At 49.2% G+C, this 26,220-nt stretch overlaps 9 protein-coding genes across 9 annotated transcripts; 4 read left to right on the top strand and 5 right to left on the bottom strand.

Moving 5' to 3' along the window:
- Positions 1-23: 23 nt before the first annotated feature.
- On the bottom strand, positions 24-1,394 carry AFUA_8G04230 (uncharacterized protein; the record flags this gene model as incomplete). Its single annotated transcript, XM_742137.2, has 5 exons — positions 24-773; positions 836-972; positions 1,030-1,090; positions 1,145-1,264; positions 1,319-1,394. 5 exons carry the CDS (start codon positions 1,392-1,394, stop codon positions 145-147), a joined length of 1,023 nt encoding a protein of 340 aa, XP_747230.1. The 3' UTR covers positions 24-144.
- Positions 1,395-1,536: 142 nt separating this feature from the next.
- Positions 1,537-4,376, top strand: AFUA_8G04220 (snoRNA-binding rRNA-processing protein NOP14; the record flags this gene model as incomplete). Its single annotated transcript, XM_742136.2, has 2 exons — positions 1,537-1,855; positions 1,923-4,376. The coding sequence occupies exons 1-2, from the start codon at positions 1,568-1,570 to the stop codon at positions 4,374-4,376; spliced, it is 2,742 nt and encodes a 913-aa protein (XP_747229.1). The 5' UTR covers positions 1,537-1,567.
- Positions 4,377-4,592: 216 nt separating this feature from the next.
- Positions 4,593-6,315, bottom strand: AFUA_8G04210 (uncharacterized protein; the record flags this gene model as incomplete). The annotated part of the gene is made up of 3 exons (XM_077805298.1): positions 4,593-5,630; positions 5,687-6,025; positions 6,091-6,315. 3 exons carry the CDS (start codon positions 6,313-6,315, stop codon positions 4,593-4,595), a joined length of 1,602 nt encoding a protein of 533 aa, XP_077661426.1.
- A 930-nt stretch (positions 6,316-7,245) lies between these two features.
- Positions 7,246-8,446, top strand: AFUA_8G04200 (putative G-patch domain protein; the record flags this gene model as incomplete). Its single annotated transcript, XM_742134.1, has 2 exons — positions 7,246-7,359; positions 7,436-8,446. The coding sequence occupies 2 exons, from the start codon at positions 7,246-7,248 to the stop codon at positions 8,444-8,446; spliced, it is 1,125 nt and encodes a 374-aa protein (XP_747227.1).
- Positions 8,447-8,757: 311 nt separating this feature from the next.
- AFUA_8G04190 (uncharacterized protein) lies at positions 8,758-9,570 on the bottom strand (the record flags this gene model as incomplete). The annotated part of the gene is made up of 1 exon (XM_742133.1): positions 8,758-9,570. One exon carries the CDS (start codon positions 9,568-9,570, stop codon positions 8,758-8,760), a length of 813 nt encoding a protein of 270 aa, XP_747226.1.
- Positions 9,571-11,000: 1,430 nt separating this feature from the next.
- Positions 11,001-14,475, bottom strand: sip5 (Sip5p). Its single transcript, XM_742132.2, has 2 exons — positions 13,525-14,475; positions 11,001-13,470 (listed from the first exon to the last, which is right to left on the bottom strand). Exons 1-2 carry the CDS (start codon positions 13,909-13,911, stop codon positions 11,419-11,421), a joined length of 2,439 nt encoding a protein of 812 aa, XP_747225.1. The 5' UTR covers positions 13,912-14,475; the 3' UTR covers positions 11,001-11,418.
- A 611-nt stretch (positions 14,476-15,086) lies between these two features.
- On the top strand, positions 15,087-17,736 carry AFUA_8G04170 (uncharacterized protein). Its single transcript, XM_742131.2, has 3 exons — positions 15,087-17,217; positions 17,287-17,538; positions 17,630-17,736. The coding sequence occupies exon 1, from the start codon at positions 15,245-15,247 to the stop codon at positions 16,850-16,852; it is 1,608 nt and encodes a 535-aa protein (XP_747224.1). The 5' UTR covers positions 15,087-15,244; the 3' UTR covers positions 16,853-17,217; positions 17,287-17,538; positions 17,630-17,736.
- Positions 17,737-18,537: 801 nt separating this feature from the next.
- AFUA_8G04160 (uncharacterized protein) lies at positions 18,538-23,156 on the bottom strand. Its single transcript, XM_077805297.1, has 3 exons — positions 19,889-23,156; positions 19,675-19,839; positions 18,538-19,624 (listed from the first exon to the last, which is right to left on the bottom strand). Exons 1-3 carry the CDS (start codon positions 19,904-19,906, stop codon positions 18,722-18,724), a joined length of 1,086 nt encoding a protein of 361 aa, XP_077661425.1. The 5' UTR covers positions 19,907-23,156; the 3' UTR covers positions 18,538-18,721.
- Positions 23,157-23,212: 56 nt separating this feature from the next.
- On the top strand, positions 23,213-26,201 carry AFUA_8G04150 (MFS transporter). The gene is made up of 3 exons (XM_742129.2): positions 23,213-24,309; positions 24,366-24,731; positions 24,799-26,201. The coding sequence occupies exons 1-3, from the start codon at positions 24,237-24,239 to the stop codon at positions 26,025-26,027; spliced, it is 1,668 nt and encodes a 555-aa protein (XP_747222.1). The 5' UTR covers positions 23,213-24,236; the 3' UTR covers positions 26,028-26,201.
- Positions 26,202-26,220: the final 19 nt, after the last annotated feature.

The following is a 26,220-nucleotide window of genomic DNA, read 5'->3' as shown; positions in this document are numbered from 1 at the left end:
AGTGCTATGGACAATCAAGGGTATCATGAATGCATGAGAAAATGAACGAGCAAACCAAAATACGCAGAAAGCTATCATGCAGAATACCTCACAGAATCTCCAGAGGATGCCTTCGCCTTCGAAGATCATGCGAGCCGTACACAGTCATTCCGTGATAGGTATCTGAAAAATATCGTCATTGTTCAAAGGATGAACTCCGTCGCTCAACACCATGGCTTCCCTCCTGCGCCTCCTAACGGCTTGTTCTGCTGCGGTTCCCCCCCGAAGCCTTCTCCCTGAAAGGTGACTCGACCCGGCTGTATCTTCGCCATCAATCATCCATACATCGCTATCTTCATCATCATCATCATGGTCATTCTCCTCCATCATGCTGCCCATTAGACCATACTTTCTTAATTGTTTTGTACCATCGGGGTGAGATGATAGCGTACTGAATATTTCACTCATGATCGTGTCATCAGACCACCAAGTCTTCATAAGTATCACCACGTCTTGCCTCCGCGACGGCTCTGTCAAAGCACACGGGAATGGGTATTTAGAAAGCCAACGACTGATAACACCAGCTTCCAACGCAGCAGGAATATTTTCTCGCAGGATCAGATTGAGAATATTGAGCGCTTTTTTCTCGCCCAACGGTCTCGTTTTTGGTAGAATAGGCGAATCGGTGGTAGAGGTTTCTTCAACGTGCTCCTCAAGGAAATTGCACAAACAATCGACGAGAGCATTGTAGGTAGAGAGGTCTTTCAGGCGAGAACAGACAGAGGTTCGTGAAACTACACGGTGCCACTCAGTCAGTATGCGAGCAGTCCAAAGAATATATCAATCGAGGTCGTACGCGCTCTATTAGACAGCAGGAAGTATAGCGCAGTTAGCGCTCTGCCTCGTCGCTCTTTATTCTTGCTTGCCAGGTCTTTTAGAAGCAAATCTCGCGTCGGGCCTTTCGTAGATCGTTCCGCAATAATTCGTAGTGCCCTAGATGGACCATTAGCCGATGGCAACGCTTCATAATGGAAAGCTGGAGCAGCGTACGCGGCACGAAGGTCGTAACTTGTGCTATCGGACAGCTTCAATAGTGTATCTAGTTTGAGAGCTGCGATGGAAGTCAGTCCCCTGAAAATGTCTCTTTTAAAATCGTTCAGCGTACCATCCTCTGTGCCCTCACTGATTATCTTGTCTTCCTTTTCGACATGCTTGATCTCCGTCAAATCACTTACTCGGCGGAGATCCGCAGCAATTCCGCGGATGGCAAAGAAGAGAGACACGCCTTATTAGTTAGCTTTTGATACAAAAATCGCAAAGCTGTATACGTAGAACATACCCAAACATAACCAGAGAAACCTATCACTCAAATGAGAAGCCATATTGCTATGGCAATGCAGGTTCTCAAAGGACATATGCGTGTGAGGAGAAAGCGGAGTAGTTCGGTCATCTCAAAAGCGGTGCGGCAGAATTTCCCCCCGGCGAGAGCGGTGAGCCTACTTTTTTGCGGACAATCATTGAAAAATGCATCGTCTTAAAAATTTCGGTGGAGCACTGGACGACTTTACTTCAACACCAACACATCACCATGCCGCCTTCGCAGTTAAAACAGCTGAAGGCGTCGCTTCGCGAGAGTGGTGTTTTAGCGCCGCAGCAGTCCAAGAAGCAAAAACGCCAGAATGCGAAGGCTGGCGTCAGCGCTCAAAATCGTGCGCAACGGAATGCTGCTCTGCAAGCAATTCGAGATCGATTTAATCCGTTCGAGATCAAAGTGACGTCCCGGAACAAGTTCGATGTGACTACTAGAGATGGGGGCTCTAAGCCGGCCGCCGGTCTCTCAAGGCCCGGAGTGACGAAGTCACTTGGAGAAGAAAAGGTTGGTTGGATGTCGTTCAAAAGGTAGATTGCCCGGCAACTAAAATTTTTCTTTTTCTATATGACAGAGACGCCAAACACTTCTTCGGGAAATGGAGAGGAAGAACAAGATCGGTGGTATCGTTGATCGCCGTTTCGGTGAAGACGATCCGACCATGACACCCGAGGAAAGAGCCGCCGCACGGTTTGCCAGAGAAAGTCAGAAGAAACTGCGCAAGGAGTCGATGTTCAATCTGGAAGACGACGATGAAGACGATTTCCAACTCACGCATAAAGGCCAGACGTTAACCCTCGGCGATGATGTCCCTCAAGACGATTTTGAAGAGGATCTGCGTGGATTGGAGGAGGATCAATCAGACTCAGAAGTGCCGCGGAAAAGGAAGAGAATTCTTGATAATGACGAGCTGGAAGATTTTGTCTTTGATGATGAGGATGGAGAGGATCAACCGGAGAGGAAAAAATCGAAACACGAAGTCATGAAGGAAGTCATTGCCAAGTCGAAGTTCTACAAGCTAGAACGGCAAAAGGCGAAAGAGGAAGATGACGAGCTTCGCGAGGAGCTCGATAAAGGCCTCCCCGACCTCTTCGACATGTTGCGCGGTGTGAAGCCGCCACCAAAACCGGAGCCTGCAAAGGACGATCTGGAGTCGATGAACCCAGACCGTGCAGCGTTGCTGAAAGGGACTGCGGATAATGACCCCAATAAAGAGTATGATCAACGGTTGAAACAATTGACGTTCGACAAGCGTTCTCAGCCAACAGACCGTACCAAGACGGCTGAAGAGAAAGCCGAAGAGGAAGCGCAACGACTCAAGACCCTTGAGGAAGAGCGTCTTAGAAGAATGCGTGGTGAACAGGAGAGCGACGAAGAGGAGGATGATGAAGAAGGAGAAAGCGAAACGGGAGGCGAGGACTCTAACGATGAGTCCATCCCAGACGATGCGGAGGCATTTGGTCTGAAGCAGCCTTCTCCTCAGACAAATAAAGGCCCCGAGATGGGCGTTGAAGACGAGGACGACTTTATCATTGACGACGATCTTGTTGAAACGAGGTCAAATGTGAGTCTCTCATTCGACGAAAGCGACGGCGAAGAGGGATCGTCTGAAGAAAAATCGGAGGAGGAAGACGAGGAAGAAGATGAACTTATCAATGGGCTTACACTTCCTACCAGCAAATCTGGGGAGTCCACAGCAGCAGCTGATGGTGCCGGAAAGAGAAGTGAAGGGTTGGCCTACACCTACCCATGTCCCGAAGATCATGAATCATTCCTTGAAGTTATCAAGGATGTTCCCATGAACGACCTGCCTACTGTTATCCAGCGTATTCGAGCCCTGCACCACCCACGACTGCACGCCGACAACAAGACGAAGTTAGGGCGCTTCGCTGCCGTCCTTGTCCGTCATGTTGCCTATATGGCTGAGCAACCCGAACATCCTCCTTTCAACGTTCTCGAGGCGATCCTACGTCACATTCACTCTCTGGCCAAGTCCCACCCGGAAAGCGTATGTATGGCTTACAGAAATTATCTCCGTGAGATTGCGACGGACCATCCCCTCAGCCTGCGCGCTGGAGATCTTGTCATTTTGACAGGCATTGCAACCACCTTTCCAACTTCGGATCATTTCCACGCAATTGCTACTCCTGCCTATTTATGTCTCGCTCGGTATCTGGGTCAAGGAGCTATCAATTCGCTCGGAGACTACGCCACAGGTGCCTATGCCGCCAGCCTCTGTCTCCAGTACCAGACCATTTCGAAGCGGTACATGCCCGAGTTCATCAACTACGTGCTCAATGCCCTCTGCAATCTCTGTCCGACAGAACCAACCAGCAGCCTTGGGTTCTTCCCGGCAAGGGGATCTCAAGAATCGCTGCGACTGATCCCCTCTAAACAGCTCAACCCTCGAAAGCTCCGATTCTGGGATATCGCCACCGCGCAGTCCGATCAGAGGGCCCAGGACGAGCTTAAACTTTCTCTTATCCACACCTTTGTCACCCTTCTCAATTCTGCGTCCGACCTGTGGGCTGGGAAGTCGGCATTCTTCGAGATCTTCGAGCAGGTGCAGCGAGTGCTCCGCCACGTGAGCAAATCCGCAAAAGGAAAGCTCTCGTCTACCGTCCAGGACACCCTGCAATCGACACTGGACAAACTTGACACACATCTCTCCCGCGCGCGTGCCACCCGCCGGCCGTTGCTGCTGCATAACCACCGCCCGCTGGCGATCAAGACCGCCATCCCCAAGTTCGAGGAGACCTTCAACCCGGACAAGCACTACGACCCCAACCGCGAGCGGGCGGAACTCAACCGCCTCAAGGCGGAGTTCAAGCGCGAGCGCAAGGGTGCCATGCGCGAGCTGCGCAAGGATGCCAACTTCATTGCGCGCGAGAAGCTGCGCGAGAAGAAGGAGCGCGACGCCGAATACGAGAAGAAGTACAAGCGGCTCGTGGCGGAGATCCAGAACGAGGAGGGCCGAGAGGCGAATGCGTACGAAAGGGAGAAGAGGAAGCGCCAGGGGAAGTGGTAGTTCCTTTCACTCCTCTCATGACATCTTTGATACTCGGGCCGTCCGTGGCTACGGGATTCTTGGTTTCTCCAGCATCATTATTGTCAAAGGCGTACCAGGCTTCAAGGCTTCATTATTGTATATACACTTGTCAAACAACACAAAAGAAAATTGTTCCCTTTTCCTCATCATTCTACCTCGAAACAGAGGTCCCGAAGTAGTGTACCCTATCTGGGTCTACTGGCCCAGCGCCGTCCCAATGTTGGTCAGGTATCCACACCTTTGCTTTTGATCTATCGGGACACTTTCCATTTTCGTTTCGTTCGTCTTGATGAAATTACGGTTGTATCCTCCTCCGTCACCCCAAGTCTTCCATTCGGGGCTGCCCGGATAGCGATGAGTATTCGGGTTGAACGTCTTAATGAAGCTCGTCCAGTAACCCTGCATGACCGGGACGATCGGAGCGTTTGTGGTAGTATAAGAGGGAGGTGCACCCCCGTTTGTGTACTTTGGGCCCCAGATGGCGTTGACCTCGACTGTATGGGACACACCAGTACCCGAAGCTTGGGCGGCTTCATCTTCCACGGCGTAGTGATAGTTCCAACTCTTGACCCCAGCATTCTCGTAGACGGCTGACATGTTGATGCCGGGACAGATGTAGCGCATCTCTCCGTAAGCGTTGCTTGCAGGTCTCCACCAAACACTAGCATCTGGGAAAGACTGAGTCTGATTTTCCTGTAGATACAGCTCATTAATCTTAGCTAGGTGATGAAGTTCGATTTTTGGGAATTGGTTTTGAAGGAACTTGTCGACTTCCGAGAAGCTGGAAACATCTTTCGGGACGAAGATGGTACCTTCATTCGTGTCGTCGCCGAAGATGACGGGCACCCTAATGAACTTGCCCTGATGGAAAAGGCGATACGTATAGTCGGGCACAAGGTCTCCGTCGATAGTCGGCCCGTACATGTACAGCGGCGCCAGTTGCGCTCCAGGAAACGGCGTGTTAAAGTTCTGGCGCTGAAGGCTTGCTGTATCAAGATTGCGCAAACACGCGAGTGTGGCGTTTTCACTCGCACAGCCGGTGCGGATGACCAGGTTGTTGTAAGCAAACTGACTCTCATTCAATGTGAGCATAGTGGCAAAGCTTTGCGACTCTGCAGCTGCAGCGTGGAATAGGCCATCGTTTCTCCCCCCATGGGCTGAGAGCAACAGGGTGATGGAAGCAGCCCCTGCGCTAGCACCGCCGAGGACAACATGATTGGGGTTGCCGCCAAACTTTGACGAAGAGTTAACCACCGGCTGAGAAATAGATAGAGCAGGAGACGCCTCACCTTGCTGATATGTTTCTGGACCCACTTGAGAGCCTTGATCTGGTCTTTGAGGCCGTTATTCAAACTTCCGCCATTCTGGACCTCCGTGGCAGCCAAGAACCCATAAGGTCCAACTCGGTAGTTGAAGGTAACCACGACGATTTGCGAGCCAGACGCTTCGATCAACCCAGTTCCATTGTAGTTGGCATTCGAATTGGAGTTGAACCCACCACCTTGTATCCAGAAGAACACAGGGAGGTTGGACGCATTCCTTGGGGCATACACATCGATGAACAGGCAATCTTCGGATTTAGTAGAGCCCACAGGGTATTCCCCAGTTGGGATACAGATGGGTCCGTGCTAAGCCCCAGATCGCTCGTCAGCTTGGGAAACTTACGACATCTAGGTTGTGACTGTATTGCTACCTTATTTGCTTCTTGAACACCCTTTATTGGCAGCGGATCCTGTGGGGCAGCAAATCGCAACTGTCCGACAGGAGGGGCAGCATAACGCATGCCCAGCCACTGTACAATGCCGTTGGAGAGCTCATGGCCTTGATACTGTGTATAGCCAAGGTCTACAACAGACTTCCGGGCGGATGCAGCAGGAAGTAGTAGCAGAACCAAGGCGTAAAGATTGTTCAGGTGCATTTTCTGCCGGCGCGCCCGATCAGCATGAATAAGACAGCAGACAATGGCTCGGAAGGATACTCCAAGAGTAGGTGATCAAACACTATTTAAGTGATACCCTACACCGAGGACAACTGTCGCGAGCACGAGACTCCGGGCTCAGGTTCAGGGACCTCCTCCAACAGGAGTCCAACAGACGATCCGGAACCAACATCTTTCCCAGTAATGTCAGGGAGTAATCTCAAGTTGGTAAGCTAAGCCACATAATAGCCATTCTCGGCGTTATAGCCGAAGTACAAACACGGCAGGGAGTAACATCCCGCTTGGGAGAGAAGCGGATCGGCATGTGTCAACCTATCATCTCTTCGGATATTCCGTCCTGGAGAGCTCAGAAGAAATTACGGCGAACAAAAGTGGATTCCATTTCCAATCGTTGGAACATGCTTAGCCGTTTATCTGATGCTCATCCCATGTCAGCACCGAGTGCTGGAGGAAGTGAGGTATGCAACAGTTGATACTGAGAGGCTGTCTATCCCATGCTGACGTCGTAACAACCACCTGATTTGGGATTTCCAACCAAAGAAGGGATGAGAAGGGCAGTTAAGACTTCCTGTATCCCCTCATCAACTCTTCTCAGGCGTAGGGAAATGTCTCGGGGTGTGTCCTGCAGAAGTGTGAGAAGGGATGGAATAGTAGAGGAGTTTATCACGCGGGAAACTGTGGAGAGAGAGAGAAGTTGCTTCATTTCTGGTCGGCATTTTCCTTCCCCGCAATCAAGGAGCCCCAGTCTCAGCAATTGGCAAATCAATTTCACCACTATCATTTGCAACTATTTCCTTGGCATACGAATCCCCATCTAGCCTTCGATCCTATCCAGTTATCGCTTAAATTCCGGTTGCTCCTCGGCTCTACTTCTGATCTCCGACAGTCGGCAAGGGCGCAATCATCACAATGTCCCCCGCGAACGGAGGAGAGGAAGAGGAGGATGACTACATGTCAATGGTGATCGAGGAGCCACAGCAAAAGGAAACATTTGCCCAGAAAAAGCTCCGCAAGCAGCGAGAGGTCCGTTTCTCCTGGTTTCCCGCTCGATAACAACTCGCAGCGCTCGGCCCCAAAGCTAACTGCACATGCGTCCTAGGCAGAAGCTCGCGCCAAAGTCCCCTCGAAAGCCGAACTTGCTGCTCGAGAAGCCGCCCGTCGAGATGAAGCCCTGTCCAAGAGCACATTGGACCCGTCCAACAAGGGGTTCCAGATGATGGCCAAACTCGGCTTCAAACCCGGTCAGACTCTAGGAAAGCCGCAGAGAGCACCCGGAGATAGTAAGCCCTCGGATGGAGATAGCCCACCCTTGCATGGCGATAAAGAGGAACGGCTACGATCCGAGCCGCTGAATCTAGTGTTCAAAGAGGGCCGCGGAGGCATTGGGTTGGACAGCGAGAAGAAGCGCAAACTCCGGGAGGAGGCGGAAGAAGCTGTGAAGAAGGTTAAGCAAGAAGAAGGAGATTACAGAGACCGTGTTCGGCAGGAGCGCGAGACACGACGGACCGAAGCGCAAGTGTATGCCGCGCAAAAGGTAGCGGAACGATTAGATGCTGAGGCTGAGGGTGAGACTGCGGATGGGGTCGTGGAAACTGCAGAAGCGGGTCAGATGGAGAAGGACGATAAATCCCTGGATAGGGAACAGTCCCGCGATGAGGGCTCAGTGGAAGGTTCGACCGGTGGATCGCGCGCCGCACGCGGCAAGGTGAGGGTCAAGCCCACGTCCCAGATCAATGTCTTGTACAGAGGCTTGGTGCGCGAGCGTGAGGAGAAGGAGCGAGCTCTACAAATGCGCCACACTCTTCAGACATCACTCCCGTCATCATTTTTCCCCAACCCCCGGTTACCGGGGTACGATGACCCTACACTGGAGCCTGACGACAAAGAAGCACTCGGATCTGGGAAAGATACGTCTACAATACTGGAACAAGAATTGGAGGAGGAAGACCCAGAACTTGATGAGTTCAACGCGCTGGCTCCGAGCGAACGGCTGGCCCGGTTAGTTGTATATCTACGTGAACGACATCGATACTGTTTTTGGTGCAAGTATCGCTACGAAACGGATGAGATGAAGGGGTGTCCTGGTATCACTGAAGAAGATCATGATTGACATGTGTTCATAGAATGGCGACTCTCCAGAGGCGCAGAATTCAGATTCTCAGAGACCCACGCAACTTAAGACAATTGTACATCATACCCTCAAGGAATATCATCGCGAAGAACAGAAACCATCATCCACTCTAGCTCGAACCAAAAAGATATATAAACAGACTCAAAAACTCCCATCATAACACATCCAGAGTACAGCACCACATTAGGCAAGTCAATGACCAAAAGAAACATTGAATTTATATATTTCCGAAACTGTTAATCATACCGCTGTCGACGATTGCAGTGCGAGTCATTAACTAACTTGTTGCGTTAAAAATTTGCAGGCATGGTCTCCATCAATCGAGCCAGCGAGCGATTTGGCACCTTCTGCAAGCTCTGATAGCAGTCCGCGCAGATGCGCAAGCAACAGAAGACACACCTGTAGCGCATCTCCCGGTCAAATTTCTGGCAGGTCATGCACGGCAGCGAGTACCAGACATTGTTAGCTGGCATCATGCTCCGATGCTCCTGGAAACAAGCATAATGTAGTCGGTTCAGTGGCACCGTGACCGGTTCGATCTCAGGGGGCGTGAAAGGGCCATTATGCTCGTCACTTGACACAGAGTCGAGGCGTCCACTGGCGGCGTCCAGTTCCGGCTCGTGCTCAGGCTCGGGCTCGGGATCCGGGATGAAGTCTTCTAATGGGTCGCCTGCATCTGGCGGTACTGAGCTCTCGCTGGAAGAGGTCTGTTGAGTCGGGATCTGGACTGGTGGTTCGTCGCGGGCTCTGGTAGGAGGTGCATAGTTGTGGTTCCGCGCAGCTGACGGTTCATTTCTGAAGGCTGGGTGGATATCCTCCGGCCCTAGGGATGCCGATGTGGGAGGAAAAGCCGGCAGTGGATTCGGAGGTAGCTCCTTGTCATTCTGTGGTCGTGCAGGTCGAATGGGGGCAGAGTCGGTTCGGACGGGGTACTGAGGAGGAGCGACGGGAGCTGGAGGCGCAGGAGCAGCAGCCGAAGGAGCAGTAGAAACAGGAGTGGCAGCGGGAGCTGGCTCGTGATCAATAGCTTTCTTGGACTTGAAGGCGGAAAGCGACGGAACTCGCAGTCCACGAGGCCGATTCTCCTTCTGCAGAATGGCCATGGCGTATAAGATTGATTTCACCCAGAAATATTAGAATCGATATATTTTTTGATACTGAAGACGTCTGTGGACGATTTGAAGCAATAGAGCAGCACGGAGAAAAAAGGAAAGAAAAACTCTCGGTTAATGCAAGCAGACCGATCCTGGAGGGAACAGACACTTCAGCAGTGCAAAGGCTGTGGAGAGGTCAATTTTCTCTTAAGAGACCAGAAAGAAGCAAAAAAGACGCCAATAAACAAAGAGTACGGAGTATCATTCGTGATCATCGGAGTTGGACTACATAGGTTCTTGGTATTTTGCAATCATTCTTATGGTCCAACCAAGCAGGATTCGGTCGTGGGAAATCCGGGTATCTCGTCTGAGAACCATGGGCTGGACGTATCCACTCTTAGGGTCATTAGTTAGTGGCAGGGAATAGTTCTATAACCAGGGCGAGTTGTGACACGCCGGACGGAGATTAGGATGAGCTGAAATCTAAAAGTGTTCCAATTCTGAGAGTCCATTGGGTGTGCTCAGCCTGCCGTTTTCGTTATCTCTCGATTAGTTTCGGAGTGGGAGAGACAGAACAAAAAGACATCCGGCCGCTTTCAGAGAAAATGAAGATCCAAGGTAGCCGTGTCTTCTGAGGTACAGACATCAAAGGTGATAGATCGATCATATCTTTTTGATCCTCCCTCCAGAGTGGACGGCCTGCTTCTCTGGCGGGACTATTCAATAGGTAGGTTGACTAGTTCATGATGATGCAGCGCTAAGGTAGAATCCTTCAAGACAATCAAGGCAACCGAATAAACGAGGCAGATCAGAAGACCGGCCTTGCAAGTCGACGAACTGCTGGAATTCTGCGTGTGATTAAGGATGAATCATATCACTCTTCAAATAGTTGATGTACTCCTCATAATGAGACTAACAATGACTTAAACAAACGTGAATCTCTATTTCGTGTTTTAGGCCCAAGGGTAGCTGTGGGGGCTGTGGATCTCACTGAGATAATAACAGGGCGCTAACAGTAGGCAAGAGGAATGCAGGTACGGATACCCTTCCATGTATCCTGCTATCCACATTACTGTGATTGATTCTAATCTCAGGCCGTGTTCTAATAACAATCCATAAGAACAAGAAAGCTTCAGAAATCACCACTTGTGTCTTTCTTTGATTATGCAGACTAATACCTACATTAACAACATTGAGTGAAACAACATCTGAAACACTCGATCCATGAAACGATCAAGCCTCCCGATCTATTGAAATTAACTAGGACTCACCCAATAAGTACGTACGATACGCTTGTTGGCAAAAGTTTCTTTATGATTGATCCAAGAGACTGAGCCTCGCTTTGACTCGGGCCAAACGGCAAACAGTTCCCGCCCTAATAGAGAGCTGTCCTCCACTCCCCGTATGGAAAATCTGTCAAACTACTGAGTCGGATAGAATTCTTAACAATCGTGCTTTCATGGTCTATCCAAAGACAGTAAAATATCTGATTTTGCCCTGTCGGAAGGACTCGTTCCAAACCACATTGAAGCCCATTTAGCCTCTCGGGGCCCGTCTAAACAGAAACAGCCACGGCCATAAAAACTAGATGCAGTCTCGCTGCCCATCTGCGCTAGTACAGAAACACAATCACATAAAAGGGAAAAGACAGATCTACTGCACTGTATACGTATATAAGAGAGGTCAGCCCGCCGAGAGAATATAATGAAATACGAAGAGAGTGATGAGGTAAAGAAGACAGAAAGTCACGGAGTAAGTTGGTGATTTCTCCAACCCTAAGTGCTTTCGGGCATGGCTTGCAACTAGTCAGGTCTCTCATCGCCATATATGAGACAATGTCAACCTTTTTAGCATTTCTCAAGTTGTTGCCTCGGCATTCCGCGTGGCACTGGTGATTTCCACCGACTGAGTCTCGAGTTCCTTGGGCATCAAGCAGTCCCGGTCCTCTGCGACGGTTTTCACAGCTATCGGGTCAGCAGGTGTAGTGGATTGGCCAGGCATCTCATCGGCCACAGGCGCCGTGCTGGAAGCTGACCCCTCGGCGCTCGGTTTTGATGATGTATCTTCCACATGCTCTGCAGTTCCATCGCCTTTGTCTTCATCTCCGATAACAGCAGCTAAGCTGCGGAAGTTGAATAGTGGCTCGGTGGACGAAGCATTGCCATCGTAAGCCCCACTGTGATCTTCTCCCGTTGACTCAACAAGTGATGAGAATGATGAGGATGCACTGGACACCTGACGCAGATGCGATGGTTTTGGCAGCTCCCGTGGCGAGAGCTGAGCCATCGAAGATTGCGCGCTTGGTCCCTGTTCTACCACGTTTGGATGCGGGTTGATGGTCATAGATTCAGAGGCGATTTCAGTACTTGACTGCGAGGAAGCAGCAGTAGCAGCTGGCGATGTGCGATCCACTTCCTTACCCTTGCTTGGAGATGCATCTTCGCCAGTTATCGAGGAGGAGGTGCTCGCGACCCTTCCAAGTCGGGCATCCGAAGGAACGTCCAAAGCGGAACTGCTAGCATTGTTGCTGTAGAACCCATGCTTGCGTGCAGCCTTCTCTGCCTTTTTGTTTTCCTTCTCTCGCCGCTTTGCTTCTTTCCTGGCCTCTTTCTCGGCCTTTTTGCGCCTCTCTTCCTCGCTAGCCAAGCTCAGTCTGATCGCTTCCATCATCATCATCTCTTCAAGATCATCAATACGGTTCCGTCTCGAGCTGTTACGAGGCGGTGCTAGGTTCCCTGTTCCTTCTTCTGCGGAGTCTGTGTCATGTCCGGGTGTACGTCTGTCAGTCAGAAATGCAAGGGCCTGTAGAGCTGGGGAGCCTGAGCGGCTCGAGGCGCTCGGAGTCTCCGATTGGCCCGTTCTCCGCATTACGCCTCTGCGTCCAAGACTGAAATTTCTGCTTTCATTCCCTGATGCGGTAGAATTCATCAGATATGCAGCGGTATGCAGAGCCGTGGCCGCAGCTGATCTTCGCGCAGCATGAGCCCGGGCATTCGCTAGTTTTTGGGCCCAATCAGGACGAACTCTGTCTGTCGTGATGACCGCAGGGTCGTTGGCAGACAGCGAGGTAGCGCGCCGACGGCCCGTCCCTGGAGACGCATTGGCCGATGCTAAAGACGACGTTGAGGACACTGGAGAAGTAAAGTTGGGGCGAAGCGTAGGATCTGTTGCGTAAACGAGCCCTCTGCGGAAGGGCGGAGGAGTGTATGTGACTCCAAATTCGGGTTGTACACAAAATGGACATGCAGCAGGCTCAGATACTAGCTGGCAGTCTTGATTGTCCTGACGGTCGCCCTCCGCCGCGGCGGCATTGGGCTCCGCTTCTCCATGTTCTGGCGGATGTGGATCGGGACGCTTAATTTGAACGAAGCATTCCGAACAGATAGGCTGGTCGCAACATCTCGTGCGGTTAAGGTAAGGGGGATAGTATAAGAAGCATATCGGACATTCGGTTGCATCTTTATAGAGATAGGCTTCTATTGGCTGCCCATTGACAAATGGGTCTTCAGGCAGATGTATCTCCTTAGGCGTCGAATCGCTCTGAGAACCGAGCTTGGATGTGGTGAGTGAAGCCAAGGTTTTCGCCCGACTTCGAAACAACGGTGAGGTCGAAGTACCGGAAGCTATGGGAGAAACGGGTGCTGGCAGAGAATGTGCTGGGGTTGATGACTGCGAGGCTTCGGAGCCGTAAGATTGCGACCTTGACGTGATTGGCACCATCAGGTGCTGAATGCTGGGCTCCTTCCCATCTCCACTCAATTTCGGAGGGTTCTTATATTCCAGCTCCGGGGGAATTTCATCTGGTGGTGGTATTGGCAGGCCACGCGCTGCTGCCATCAATTGATGCTCAGTCCACGACTCCGAGAAATCATTCAGTCCTCTCCAAAACGGCGCGAGTCTCCGCTCAATCTGAGCCACGAGATCAGTCTATGTCAGGAATGGACTGTAGGGGGTGGTAGTTACCATCAGTTGCCGAGTCACCGCTTTATTGAAATCCTCAGTACCCACGTAAACACCTTGCGTAACCAAATAACCGCCATCGACATGCTCTTCCCGCATGCTACGCTCTCGTTCTTTGACCCGAGCTGCCCGCTCCTTTTCTAGCCGACGAGCTTCTCGCTCCTGTTTTGTCTCTCTCCGATGCTCAAGAGTGGCCACATCTCTCTCGGAGCTCCCGCCGATTCCAAGGATAGACAGGTCTGGTCTACTACCTCGAGATCTGGAACTTTCCGCATGATGCCGGTCGCTGTATGGCGATCTCCCGTGACTGCTAGAGGAACCCCATTGATGACTTCGGCGATTGGAAGAACTGAGAGGAGGGCGGAATTCTTTTGTTTGCGAGTTACCCATCCTTGCTTAAATGAGAAGGTGGGTTGTGGTCCAGAACGAGCTTGTCAGATGGTTCAGAATGAACTGCGACCAACTCGTACTTGGAAGGCGGTTTGACTTCGACGACGCCACGCCAATTGTATGCGAGCAGGAAATTTATCAAATGTATCGATGAGTAGTCCTAGCAAGATGAAGTACAGAAGAAGGGAGGTTTCAGTTCTTAGAGCGGGGATGCAAATGATTTGGTGATAATAAACCCAATGTGGCCATGTGAGCGACAGATGTGGCTACTTAGTGCGGCGATGAGATCAGAATGCGGGCTTTGACTTAGCCGCGGGAATATGGAATACGCCGGATCAGGGACAGAGGTCAGAGATCTGGTATCAAACTTAGAGACTCAGGAAAATGTCGAAAACAAAATAAGAGAAACACTCGATGATACTGATAGCGTGAGCTTTCAAGGAGCAGGAAGGGACTGAGAAACAGACAAGATTCGGAGCGGGCGGATTGGGTTCCCAAGATAGTTGAAGGTTACTAAGGTGAGATCGATGACTTTTTGAGTTCAATAATGACAAGGTAATAGCCCATACATACATGTATACTTACCAACAATACTAGCGCAAAAGGTGCATTCGGCCTGTAAACTTGGTATTATGACAGGTAACATGTAGTCATCGACCATTTCCGTTCCATCAGGAGGCTGTGGCTACTCCATACACTGGCTAGACCCTTGAAAAACGCCTTCATTCTGTAGATCGGTGACAGTGGAGTTGCGATCAATGATGTGGACACATGTACTGCTCCGTACGGACAGCCCGTACCTCTATACGGAAATACTCCGTGCCGCTCATAGACAGCGCTTTTGGATATGGAGCAGGAAGCAAGGTACAAAGGTTTAAAACTGCAGTACACTCTGTTGAGGCTAGAGGAGTACGTACTAGTCCGTGTAACTTTCTCTCTTGCCTTACGATTATGATGACAACACCAATATGGATCCGACCGATGTCATGCATTCTTGTGTACTGAGTATGGAATTACTTCTCTACCTGGCCTTGGCAGCACATAACATATGTGAACATATGTGGCTAGTGAGGTGGATTACTGCGCCACACCTGCGCCTGGATCTGGCCGTCGAAAATGCCAATGCCAAGAACGTTATTTTTCTGTCTGCTCAGCTACTTTGCGGCTTGCATTTGCACTCAATGATTTTAGGAGAGCCTGTTCAATGCTATTGATCTTGTCTCTATTGTGTTGATTCCAGAGACCCTCGCTTGCACAATCCAACCAAATGCAGCTCTCTTAAAAATCTCAGTATTTCTTCCAGCTCATCGGTCACTGCAAAGATACACAGCAAATGACTACCACAGCATCAGAGACCACGCGCCTACACATCACTCCTTTCACTCCGGATCTCTTGCCCTCTGTACTACCATCTTCGATCCGAGCGTCCGCAACAGATATTTCTTTTCATAGCATTGCAACATTTCCCGAGAACAATTACGGCTACGTGACGCTGCCGGCAATGGAAGCAGATAAGATCAAAAAGAAATTGAATGGTTCCATTCTGAAAGGACGAAAGTTTAAAGTCGAGACTGCGCGGCCACCGAAACGACAAGAAGTGGATGTTGAAACCGACACTGTTATGTCCATCAGAAAGACTACTTCCGACAAAGTATCCAAAAAGCGCAAGGCCAATGACAACGTTCTCGATGGATACGAGCTTCCGTCCGGCCGTCAAGTGAAAAGAGGGTGGACAGAGTCGGCAGATGCCAAGAAAGGGAGACGTAAGGATGAAAAGCTGAAGAAGGGAAAAGATGGCAAAAAGGCGAAGACCCAAGTAAAATCGAAGTATACTGAGAAGTCAGAATGCCTCTTCCGAACCAAGATACCCAAGAACCGATCTGCGTCTCCCGATGAGAAGCAGGAAAAGCAGATCAAGAAGAAAAAGAAATCTCCACAGGAATCCGTTGTCCATGAGTTCGCCACGACCATCACCCATCCGAGCTTCTTACGGTCGGAAGTAGATGGAGCAGCACCTACATCTGCATTTGAGGAAGGCAAAGGTTGGATAGATTCTGCAGGAAACCTCAAAGAGACGGTTAGTGACCGGCTGAGAAAAGACCAATATCGCCCGGGGCAAGTCGCCGGGGCTAAGGAGAAGCGAAAGTCGGCGAAAGCTCATCCGACAGCGCAGGAGACGCACCTTGAGAAAACAGAGGATGACGGAATTGACTCGGCAGATGAGTCGGAGGACTGGACGTCTTCTAGTGGGACAACGTCATCTGATGACAGCAGCACAGACTCAGAAATCGACGACGGCATGTCGTCTGCATCTTCTGAATCAAGCGCGTCTTTCAACCGAGGCGAACAGCAACAATCACATTCATTGACGACGAAGGAAAACGTATCTTCGCCTCGGAAGACTGATGAGTCTGAGCTATTACCTGATAGTGCTACGCCCTCTGCGCAAACGACTCACAGAACAGATTCTAAGGGTGTGCACCCCTTAGAAGCCCTTTTCAAGCGGCCTGCTGTCGGATCTTCAGATAGCAAGCCCGCGCCAGAAACAAACGCCCAATTTAGCTTCTTCGGACAGGATGACGTCGAATCTGAAGAAGAGGAAGAGGAGTATAGGGAGCCGCAGACACCCTTCACAAAAAAAGATTTACTAAGTCGGGGATTACGAAGTGCTGCTCCAACACCAGACACAGCCTTGATCAACCGAAAAATCGACTGGAACAACGATGATTCTGATGCCATGGAAGTGACTGAGGAATATGCAGACACTCCCATTACTAGGGCTGAAAGTAAGGCAGAGTCGAAAGAGGACTCCGAATTTACCAAATGGTTTTGGGAAAATAGGGGAGATAATAACCGTGCCTGGAAGAAGCGCCGGCGTGATGCTGCCAAAGAACAAAGACAGCGGGAGAACCGCAGAACGGGAATGAAGGGGAAATCCTGATCAGATGGTTCAAGGTTCTGTCGATGTCAGATCCTATTGTTGCGTATAGAATTAAAGAGACCTCTACCTCTTGTGAGAGATTCCAAACCAAATAAAGTAGCTTGCAACAAAGTACGGCAATCACATGACTTACTTAAAGACTCCCGGGACAGCTATCTTATCATCGCTTTGTACATTGAATCCTACAGTATAAATACTATATAAAAAATGAGTACTACACAGAAATACCGCTGGTGAATTCAATATTACATTCATCTTTCTTCCTAAAGTCCATATCTACGTCATGTCACTCCGGAGAAGCAGTCTTTATCTTCTTTTCATGGTTGTTGCGCTTCTGTCCTGTACATCCTTCACATTAGCTTCCAGTGAGTTGACTGTCCCATTGCTATCTGACACTTGTGACTGTCAACTGACAATCTCTATCTGATGACTAGCACCAGCATCATTCTGCAAATGTACATGCTTTACAAATAGCACGATTATACCCTTGGACTCTCCAAATCCCGAGTCGACGCCACCTCTTAATTCCTTTGACCTTCGCGATGACAATGCTACGTTTCACGAGAAAAGAGTCAACAAATATCGCGCTCTGAGCTGCAATGATTGCAATCGCAAGTTCTGCCTGGATTATAATCTACCGATGTGTAAAGGCGCAAAGGAAGATGATGTCTTCACAACCTGTTTCCGTATGGCAGTCTCCATTGCCTGGTCAAGTAATCTTGACACAGGCTATTCCATATACAGTGGGGCTATATCGGCTGACGTTGTGGCAATCAGAGCGAGATTCTAGGAAAGACGAGGCTATAGTCTTCATCTTCATCATCGCCACCAGCGGTCTCCTGACCTGGGCAGCTTGCAAGCCATGGGTAGAAAAGTGGCTTGAGGTATGGGGTGGTCAGAGACGAGCTTCTTCAGAACAGCAGACTAACTCGACGTGTTCAGGCAGCGCGAGAAAGACGATCGTATATTCCAGTTTCTGAAAACGCTGAACGTTAGCGATCAATACCAGGATGATTGCCGGTTGATCGATACATCAGTCTACTTCTTTATTACTTGGCTTGATTTCGCGATACCCTCTATGAAAAATGCATTCTGCCTCGCTGTTTCGGCATCCTGTTTCACAACTTGTGCAAAGCGCTTCAATTTACAGAGGCTTAGGGTTGCTCATGTGCTCCCTGACGGAATATAAGACCTACAGGACCTATTATTATTGATTTGGATCCGCTGACAATAAGAACAAACCATTAGTTGTACAGGTTGATGATTATTACTCATTGACTTCCCGAGGCAGACGACACTGATTCCGCTCGCAGCAGGTTGATTGGCTTAAAAGCTCACTCCTGCAGTCCAAATCGACTTATCGAGAAAACACTAGTACATTAACACCTACCTTAATGTGGCGACGGCCTCAGAAATCTGAGTGCTCCGCCAACCATGTATAAGCTCCCCGTTACAAGTGCTTGCATTCCATCTTCATGGGCTCTCATTGTTCTGGCAAGCCTCACTGCTTCCTCAATGGTTGGTGCACTTGTAACCGTAGCCTGGGGATCAAGTTCCTTCCACACCGAGCAGTATAAAGCGCATAAGTCATGGATTCGAGCCTCAGAGACTTCGGTGACTCGGTCTGACCACACAAGGTTAGCTCATCAGTCATGATTCGCCAGAACTTCGACTATTCTACGTACCAATGGAGTCATCCTCTCTCTCTTGATACGTAGTGAAAATGACGTGGTCAGGTTTCACTTTGTTCTTGAAAAGTGCATGCGCGAGAGATCGTACAAGCGTCACCCCATCTCTCGCTTCTGATAAATGACTGAAAATAAGGGAGCGGTACCTATGTATCTTAGCTGATAGCCATTTGAAAGTGAATTAGTCGACGTACTTTTGCTCGTTACTAGCGTTCCTAGCGAACCATTCTGCAGCTTCTCCTAAGCTCAAAACGTTGTGTGCCCCATCCACAAACCATTGTACCTGCCCTTCATTTATGATTTCGAACCTGCCAGTCAACGAGAAACTTTCAACACCATGACAGATGTCTTCGTCACTAATTGTATGGCCAGGCGCCTTAGCATGAACGAATGCTCTACTGAGCTCAAGTGCCAAGGAACAATTCAATCGTTGCACCGGGACGCTGAGGACTGTACCATCAGTAGGAAGGCACTCATTAGTTGAGACGAATGTTAACGTAGTGCCTTTGTCAAGAGCACGCTTGCGCATAACGTCTGCGGGGCCGGGTTTTTGGTTTACAGAAAAAGCAGGTGCACCAGGTTTGAATATTCCCGCTTTATGCCAAGCGATTGCCTCGATAGTAGGTCCAAGCTGTGCAACATGATCCACTCCAAGGGATGTGATTCCGGTCGCAACGGGACTCTGGATCACGTTTGTAGCATCGTACTCTCCGCCATGGTGGACCTCGAAGATTGCCGCCTGTACTCCTTCTCTAATGAAAGTGTGGAAGGCCAAGAGGGCCAGGAACTGGAGGTATCGAGGCTGCCTAGCAACTCCTGAATCCTGCTGTATATCCTCAGGCATAACGCAATCCCACACTTCGAAGAAGTATTTGGTAAACAAATCTTCGGGGACTGGATGGTCGTCGAGTTGTATTCTTTCACGAATGCATTGCAGATGTGGACTAGTGTAGAGCCCAATGCGCTTGGGAAATCCTGTCCTCATACCATGAGCTCGAAGGATGGCGCGCGTAAAAGCGCAGGTGCTACCTTTCCCCTTCGTGCCGCTGACATGAATTACATTCAAGCTGTTGACCGCATTATCCTAGAACAAGTCAGGTCGCTGGTGTATCGCAGCGCATGGATCACTCGTACCGAGTGTCCCAAAAGCTGCAGCCATTCCTTCATCCCAACCACGCTGGGTAGACCTTTCAGAGAATTTCCTTTCGTTATCGTTGTATCTTGGACTGTGGAAACCGAAGTTGTCAGGCTCGTTGGTCGGGCCTTACGCCTTCTAGTTTCGAGGAGTTTGAGCGCATTCTTCCCGTTTTTGTTAGTCCTGGTATCACAGCGTTGTAGAGGGAAATACCTCGTAAGTGCGTTTCATTATGCCTTCTGTGATGGTTTGGTTCGGATGTGACAATCCCACCACTACTTTTTGAGGTTCCACTCTTTCTTTGTCTGTCAGGTAATCTTTGGCTGGAATATGGTAGGTACTAGGTATACTCCGTGCTAAGGTATTTGTGACTGCAAATTTAATACGCCGTCTGTAATCACCGCCTGCTGGATCCTCGGATTATAGGAGCGATGTCTCTGTCTCCTAACGTCTATCTCACTGATTCTCCCTTTCTGTGTTCTGCACTCACTGTCGATTTATCATTCTCGTTTCAAGAAACTTGATTCTTAAGGTGAGGAAAGCTTTGGATTTCACCAGTGGTAGAATTAATGCAACGTAATACTGGATCCCATCAGGAAGGCAAGCGACATAACAATCTTGGGCACTCTCTGAGCGCCTCTTAGCATCCATACACGAATATATATTTGCTCCCGGACGTACGCCCCCTGAACTTTTTGCCGTCAAGTACTCAGCTCATGATGTTCACCAAAAGTCTTTCGATGTTTGTTTTGCGCTGGTGAACCCTTCGCTGCGAATCCACGCGGGGTCGCCTGGAGATGAGTTCGTTCAATACTCACCCTATGACCACCGTACTCTAACCAGACCCAATTAAAAGCCGGTCGGGCGTCTGCTAGTGCTTCAAGAAGAAGGGCGTCTAATTGCTCTCCACCCTGATTACCACCAGCCCTGGCTCCGTAAGCCAAGAGCAACTCAATAGTACTCACTGACTTGCTTACTATGCAAGCGTACCTTAACGGAGTGCCTAGTGGCAGAGCATTATCATGCCATATACAACAGCTGAGGCGAGCAGAGGCGCTTTGGGAAAAACCATAATAAGGCGCACCATAACTTGAAGCCAACGCCAGTAAAAAGCTGGTACTCTACAATAGGTGCGTGGCCTGCTGTGACAATGAGCCATATGTCACACGGGGGAATATCCATTAGTCCATATTTGAGCTCAGGCCAGATGATGACAAGAAACTCAACAACTGCAAGGTGGCCACCTAGGAGCGCCGCATGAAGAACGTTTCAAGGTCTAGATTGCGCAAGCGCCCATTCCAGAATTGGATGCTGACCTGCCACTCGTTCCGAGCAATGAAAGATTCGCCCGGCCAAACACGTCTCTAACAAGTCTCGAAAGCAGTCTGTTGGTTCCATATATGATAGGTTGCGAAGCCAAAAGCCATATTTGCACAACCAGTGTGCACTTTCACTGCTCGCTGCATGAGCGACCTTCACGAGATCCTCGACCCGCGCCAGGTTTCCAGCTAGGGCAGTAAAGAAAAGGAGTCCTGAGCAGGTGTCTTCCAGGGAGCCTAAGGGGATGTTGAGATAACTGCGCATAATCTGGTACACAATATCTTTCAAGAGAAGCTGTTCCTCGGGGAGGAACCTCTCGGTAAACCGTTGATATTTTGCTTCAGAGGCGGCGCCTATAGGGAGGCAATCAAGCCCAGGACTCCCTCCTGGCTTGGGGCCAATCCAGTCTGTCGAATCTTTTGAAACATTATCCAGTCGAAAAGAGTTTCAAAAGACCAGGGATTATTACAATATAAGCCATTCGTGTTCGCGCCACGCGGTATCATCAACTGTGTGACCTCCGAGTCAGGGCCGAGATTATTGACTGCCAGACGCAAAGGATCGAGTAGGTTGACATCCGCTGCGAGAAGCAGCTTCAGGGTTGCCTCCTGCCAATGTATAGGTGGCAACCTCCCCGGGGACCAGTCGGAGGATGACATCGTCAACATCCTCTGGATATGAGTCGGAGTTCACAGAGAATTTGCATCCTAAAAGGCAAGCTTTCAGGGAAGACACCCCCATTTGGACCGAGGCTTACCACATGCATTGACGTCTAAATCCTTGGCTAATAGCACCTCTTGTTTCCCGATGTCCACTGTATGCAACCAGGACTAGACACTGTCCCAGTACTTCTCTATCTGTGGCGGTGATCTCTCCGGCAGGGCGGACTTCTTCCAATATAACCACTAGCAAAGACACCACTGCACTTCTTCCATTTCTTAGCGCGATCAGTATTAACGCAGTACTAGCGACACGAGGATCCTTAGAAACGAGCAATCAATGGACACCACAATGTCCATCAGTAACGGTGGTAGTTGCGTACTGGTGGAAGTTGCTTAAGTCGGACGATGTTGGCCCTTATATTGAGACTTATAAGCTACGAGCAGGAGTCCGCAATCTCACTGAATGTGAATGATGGGCCAATATTCTGCCTAGAATAGCCATGCTCATAGCCACCAGCAACTTTATCCTCCATGCCTTTCAGCCTTCTTCCTGTTGATATCCTCACTAACTAGGCACACATACAGGTGGGATAATGTACCCTGTCATATTCTCTTAACTCCAGCCCAGGCCTGGCTTCCGAAGGGCAACTCAAGTTCTTGGCTTCGTGACTCTGGGTGAAATATTTCTAGTGATAGTAATAATATTACCTAAGACCAAGAGCAAAACACCCTACAGAATATAATATCTACTCCCTTCTGAATCCTACCACATTTCACAACCGTGCTTATGGCCTTCTGCATAGCTCTAAGTATTACCTCATATGGCTCACCTACTAGGACCCCTTCTTTTTACTTCCCATCTTTACCTAATTCAGAGCTAGCACAAGCTCAAATCAAGCCTTTTATGTTCTAGTCATCCGTAATGCATCAACCATTCCTGGTTAGTACGTGGTGGTACCACTTCCAAACTGATTGGTGCCTTTGCTAGCAATCCAATGTCCTCCTCTTTAGCTGAAGTAGTGTTAAATCAGTAGGTTCCACTAATATCTGGGTGGAGCTCATTACTTTATTCATGGGGCCACTAACAGTTCTATACATGGTAATAATGCCTTATCTTTCGCCAGAAAAGACCTCATTACTCACTAGTACAAGGATTAGTGTATCATCAGCCGCGACGGTGCTGGGAACTTTAGCTGGCTTTCCAGTCACATCTGCTTTGAACAATTCTGAGGTGGAGGTGTTCTGGAAGAGCTAGTGTCTAGATGATTATTGCATATTTTGGCAGGGCTGTTCTCACTCATGATATATATCTATTGTAAGATGCCCAGGACTTGACTGTTATGGCACACCTGTCTTTCAGCACAGTCTTGCACATATATTCTCATTTCTCAGAGACTAGCCATGTAAGAGTTCAGCCATAGCGCATGATTGATTAGTTCACATAGAAATCCCTAGCCTCTTAGGAGATCTTCCGTCTCTGCTTATGATGAAGGTGGTAAGTGAAGTACAATGTACATATATCGTAGTTATAATAAAGTACCAAGGTACCATGGAGTGAGCATTCTCACAGTTCAGCTTGATTGGCTGTTGAAGGAGAAACCTCTAGAAAAGCAGCGGCTAATAATATGCCGGTCTGTTGTAAACCGTGAACTAATGCACAGTGGTACTAGTGTAACATTAGTGCTGGCAAGGGACATTGGCACCGACGAACTAGAGAGGCAGAGTCTCACAAGATTTCATCCGAGTAAGGTCAGATTGCCCTATGATCTTCGCTTTCGCCACTATATGCCGATTCCATATTATGTGGGTTAAAAATCTGCTGTCTGCCGATTGCCACCTCCATAACCATGGTATACTTTATACGTCAGAAGTCAAGTTAAAGAAGTCATCATTTTGTGGCAGGTCAATCTGATTCTTATGAGGCAGATGTCCTTGACTGGCTAGCATAATGGAAAAGTACTTTTAGCTGAACAAGAAAGATGTACCATCATATTTCTATGAAGGGGTGATGTGATGGCGATGTCCTACAAGCCAGTGCACACGTTCTAGATAGCTCATGGTGAAATAGAACCTGTAAGCCTTGTCATTGTAAGGCTGTATTATTGGTTGAAGAGCTTTTCTATCTGTGGAATAAATGCTTCGAAGTAGGAATAATAGAAACCACCCACGAAGGGCAAAAAACCTGATTGTGGTTCGAACGCAGTTTCCTCCGACCGGGGGTTTTCCCCCTTCATATCAGAAGGTGGCTGTCATCCCCCGCTTTCAACCTTTTTCTCTTCCTCTTCCTCTCCCGACAATCCTCATAATCCCAAGTTCAATAAAAAGGATTTTCATTTCACATAGTTCACTTATCTCTGGATCTTGACACCTTACTAGATTCGGCTTTACAAGAAAAATAATAAAAATCGAAAACGAGGGAAATTAACCCGATCACAACTTGCAAAGCCGTAGGGCATCCCATAATTCCTGCGGCTGGGGTCTTTGGATTGATTACGACTTTAAAAAGGAGCAAGATCACCTGGGAGACTCGCCATAGTGTTTGGGGGCTTGCCGTAAGAATTTAAGAATTTTCTGGAGATATGGTATTAACACGCCAGACAAGGCAAACCACCTCCGACGATGCATTTCCTACTACTCAGCTATTCCTGCTCGGTATGTGATTCATCTGTCATCTATCGCACAAGATACTCACGTTCTTGGGGCAACAGCAATATGCCGTGTCGCAGAGCCCATCGCTCTGACCTCCATATTCCCATACTCATGGGTTATGGTTAAGGATTTTCGAGTAGCAGATCGCACAGATGCGTCTTTCTATGCCGGAATCCTCGTGTCCGCTTTTTCTCTTGCTGAAGCCCTCACCGGTATGTTCTGGGGAGGTCTTTCAGACCGCATCGGTCGTAAGCCGGTCCTTCTGTCCGGTTGCTTCGGTACCATCCTGTCCCTTCTCCTTGTGGGATTCGCGCCAAACTTCTGGGTAGCACTCTTAGGTCGCGCACTAGGTGGTCTGCTGAACGGGAATATCGGAGTCATTCAGACAATGGTTGGAGAATTAGTCAAGCGACCAGAACATGAACGTAAGTGAAATATTCCAAGATGCCCTACAATTGGAGCGGGAGCATTAGCTCATCGTGACTGTTATAGCTCGAGCCTATGCCGTGATGCCGTTTGTCTGGTCAATAGGAACTATTATCGGCCCCGCGATTGGAGGTTTGCTTGCGAAGCCTGCAGACAGCTATCCATCTCTGTTCTCCGCCAACGGTCTCTTCGGCAAATTTCCCTACCTGTTACCGAATCTGGTCTGCTCCTTCTTACTCCTTCTCAGCATAGCTGGAAGCTGGTTGTTCTTGCAAGAGACCCATCCTGGTCTGCAGCATCAGAATGCTGCCGGAAACCTTGATCATACATCTGCTGAAAGTCCACTCCTGGCCACCGCAGGAGCGACAGCCAATGCAGGTGTAGATCTACGTGCGGAATCATATGGTACCTTCAACCAAGTTCGCTTGCAGGCAGATGAAGACTGGTTTGTGAATGCCGACGGTTCGAAATACAAGACGCAAAAACAACCTGTTTTCACCTACCGAGTTGTCTCGCTCATCATTGCGTTATCCATCTTTACCTATCACTCCATGACGTACGATCATCTCTTGCCTATTTTCTTGCAGGATAAGAATGGCAGGAATACTTCGGGCTTCAGTAACGCGCCATTTAGCTTCCCTGGCGGACTCGGCCTTTCTACACGGACAGTCGGCCTTATTATGTCTTCGGATGGCATCATTGCGCTCGTTATTCAGAGTTGCATTTTCCCCATTCTGGCCCAGTTACTGGGGGTCTGGAGACTATTCGTGGTGGTGACTGTGTTGCATCCTCTCGCCTACTTCATCGTTCCATTCCTCATTTTTCTACCCCAAAGCTCCGTCATCTTCGGCATTTACATATGCCTCATCGTTCGCAACATACTTTCGATAATCGATTACCCTGTGCTGCTGATTCTCATCAAGCAAGCATGCCCTTCGGAATCGGTCATGGGCAAGATCAATGGACTAGCTGCTTCTGCCGGTGCCGTCGCTAGGACTATTGCTCCTCCTATTGCTGGTTTCCTGTACAGTACCGGTGCCGATATGAATTTCACTGCTATTGCATGGTGGGGAAGCTCTTTGATTGCTGTTATTGGTGCTGTGCAGCTGTGCTTCATGAAGCACAAGAAACATACCTCCGCTACAATTCGGCCGGCTATGCCTTGCCATTATCAATACGTTCCAGACGAGTCCCGACCTCAGAAGGAGACCATCCATATCATAGTGACGGACACCGATGCTAATGCAGACGGTGCTGGTACGTCGCAATCCCGCCGTTATTCGTTTTTGACATAGAGTGAAGATACCATGTATGAGTGATACCAGTGCTAGAGGGCTTTCGCCTCTTCATGATGAACAACAAAATGGCGTTTTGGTGTACAGTGTCAGTCCATGCATCACTAGATTTTAGATGCCAGTTTTCACAGATAGCAATAAATATCAGAGTAAAAATTGCACATTCGAGAGAGGTACCACAGTTCCCATTCGC

The sequence above is a fragment of the Aspergillus fumigatus genome, chromosome 8, assembly GCF_000002655.1.
Source record: "Aspergillus fumigatus Af293 chromosome 8, whole genome shotgun sequence".
Taxonomy (NCBI): Eukaryota; Fungi; Ascomycota; class Eurotiomycetes; order Eurotiales; family Aspergillaceae; genus Aspergillus; species Aspergillus fumigatus.
The sequence above is the reverse complement of the archived record's forward strand: the minus strand, read 5'-3'. Positions and strand labels throughout refer to the sequence as shown.

Bases quoted from the DNA above. Each gene is read 5' to 3' on its own strand.
- sip5 (XM_742132.2), bottom strand. From the start codon at position 13,911: ATGGGTAACTCGCAAACAAAAGAATTCCGCCCTCCTCTCAGTTCTTCC. The intron at 13,471-13,524 runs GTAACTACCACC...CTCGTGGCTCAG, and splicing joins CGGTGACTCGGCAACTGATG to ATTGAGCGGAGACTCGCGCC.
- AFUA_8G04170 (XM_742131.2), top strand. From the start codon at position 15,245: ATGACTACCACAGCATCAGAGACCACGCGCCTACACATCACTCCTTTC.
- AFUA_8G04160 (XM_077805297.1), bottom strand. The intron at 19,625-19,674 runs GTACGAGTGATC...GACTTGTTCTAG, and splicing joins TGCAGCTTTTGGGACACTCG to GATAATGCGGTCAACAGCTT.
- AFUA_8G04150 (XM_742129.2), top strand. From the start codon at position 24,237: ATGGTATTAACACGCCAGACAAGGCAAACCACCTCCGACGATGCATTT. The intron at 24,310-24,365 runs GTATGTGATTCA...TTGGGGCAACAG, and splicing joins TACTCAGCTATTCCTGCTCG to CAATATGCCGTGTCGCAGAG. The intron at 24,732-24,798 runs GTAAGTGAAATA...TGACTGTTATAG, and splicing joins CAAGCGACCAGAACATGAAC to CTCGAGCCTATGCCGTGATG.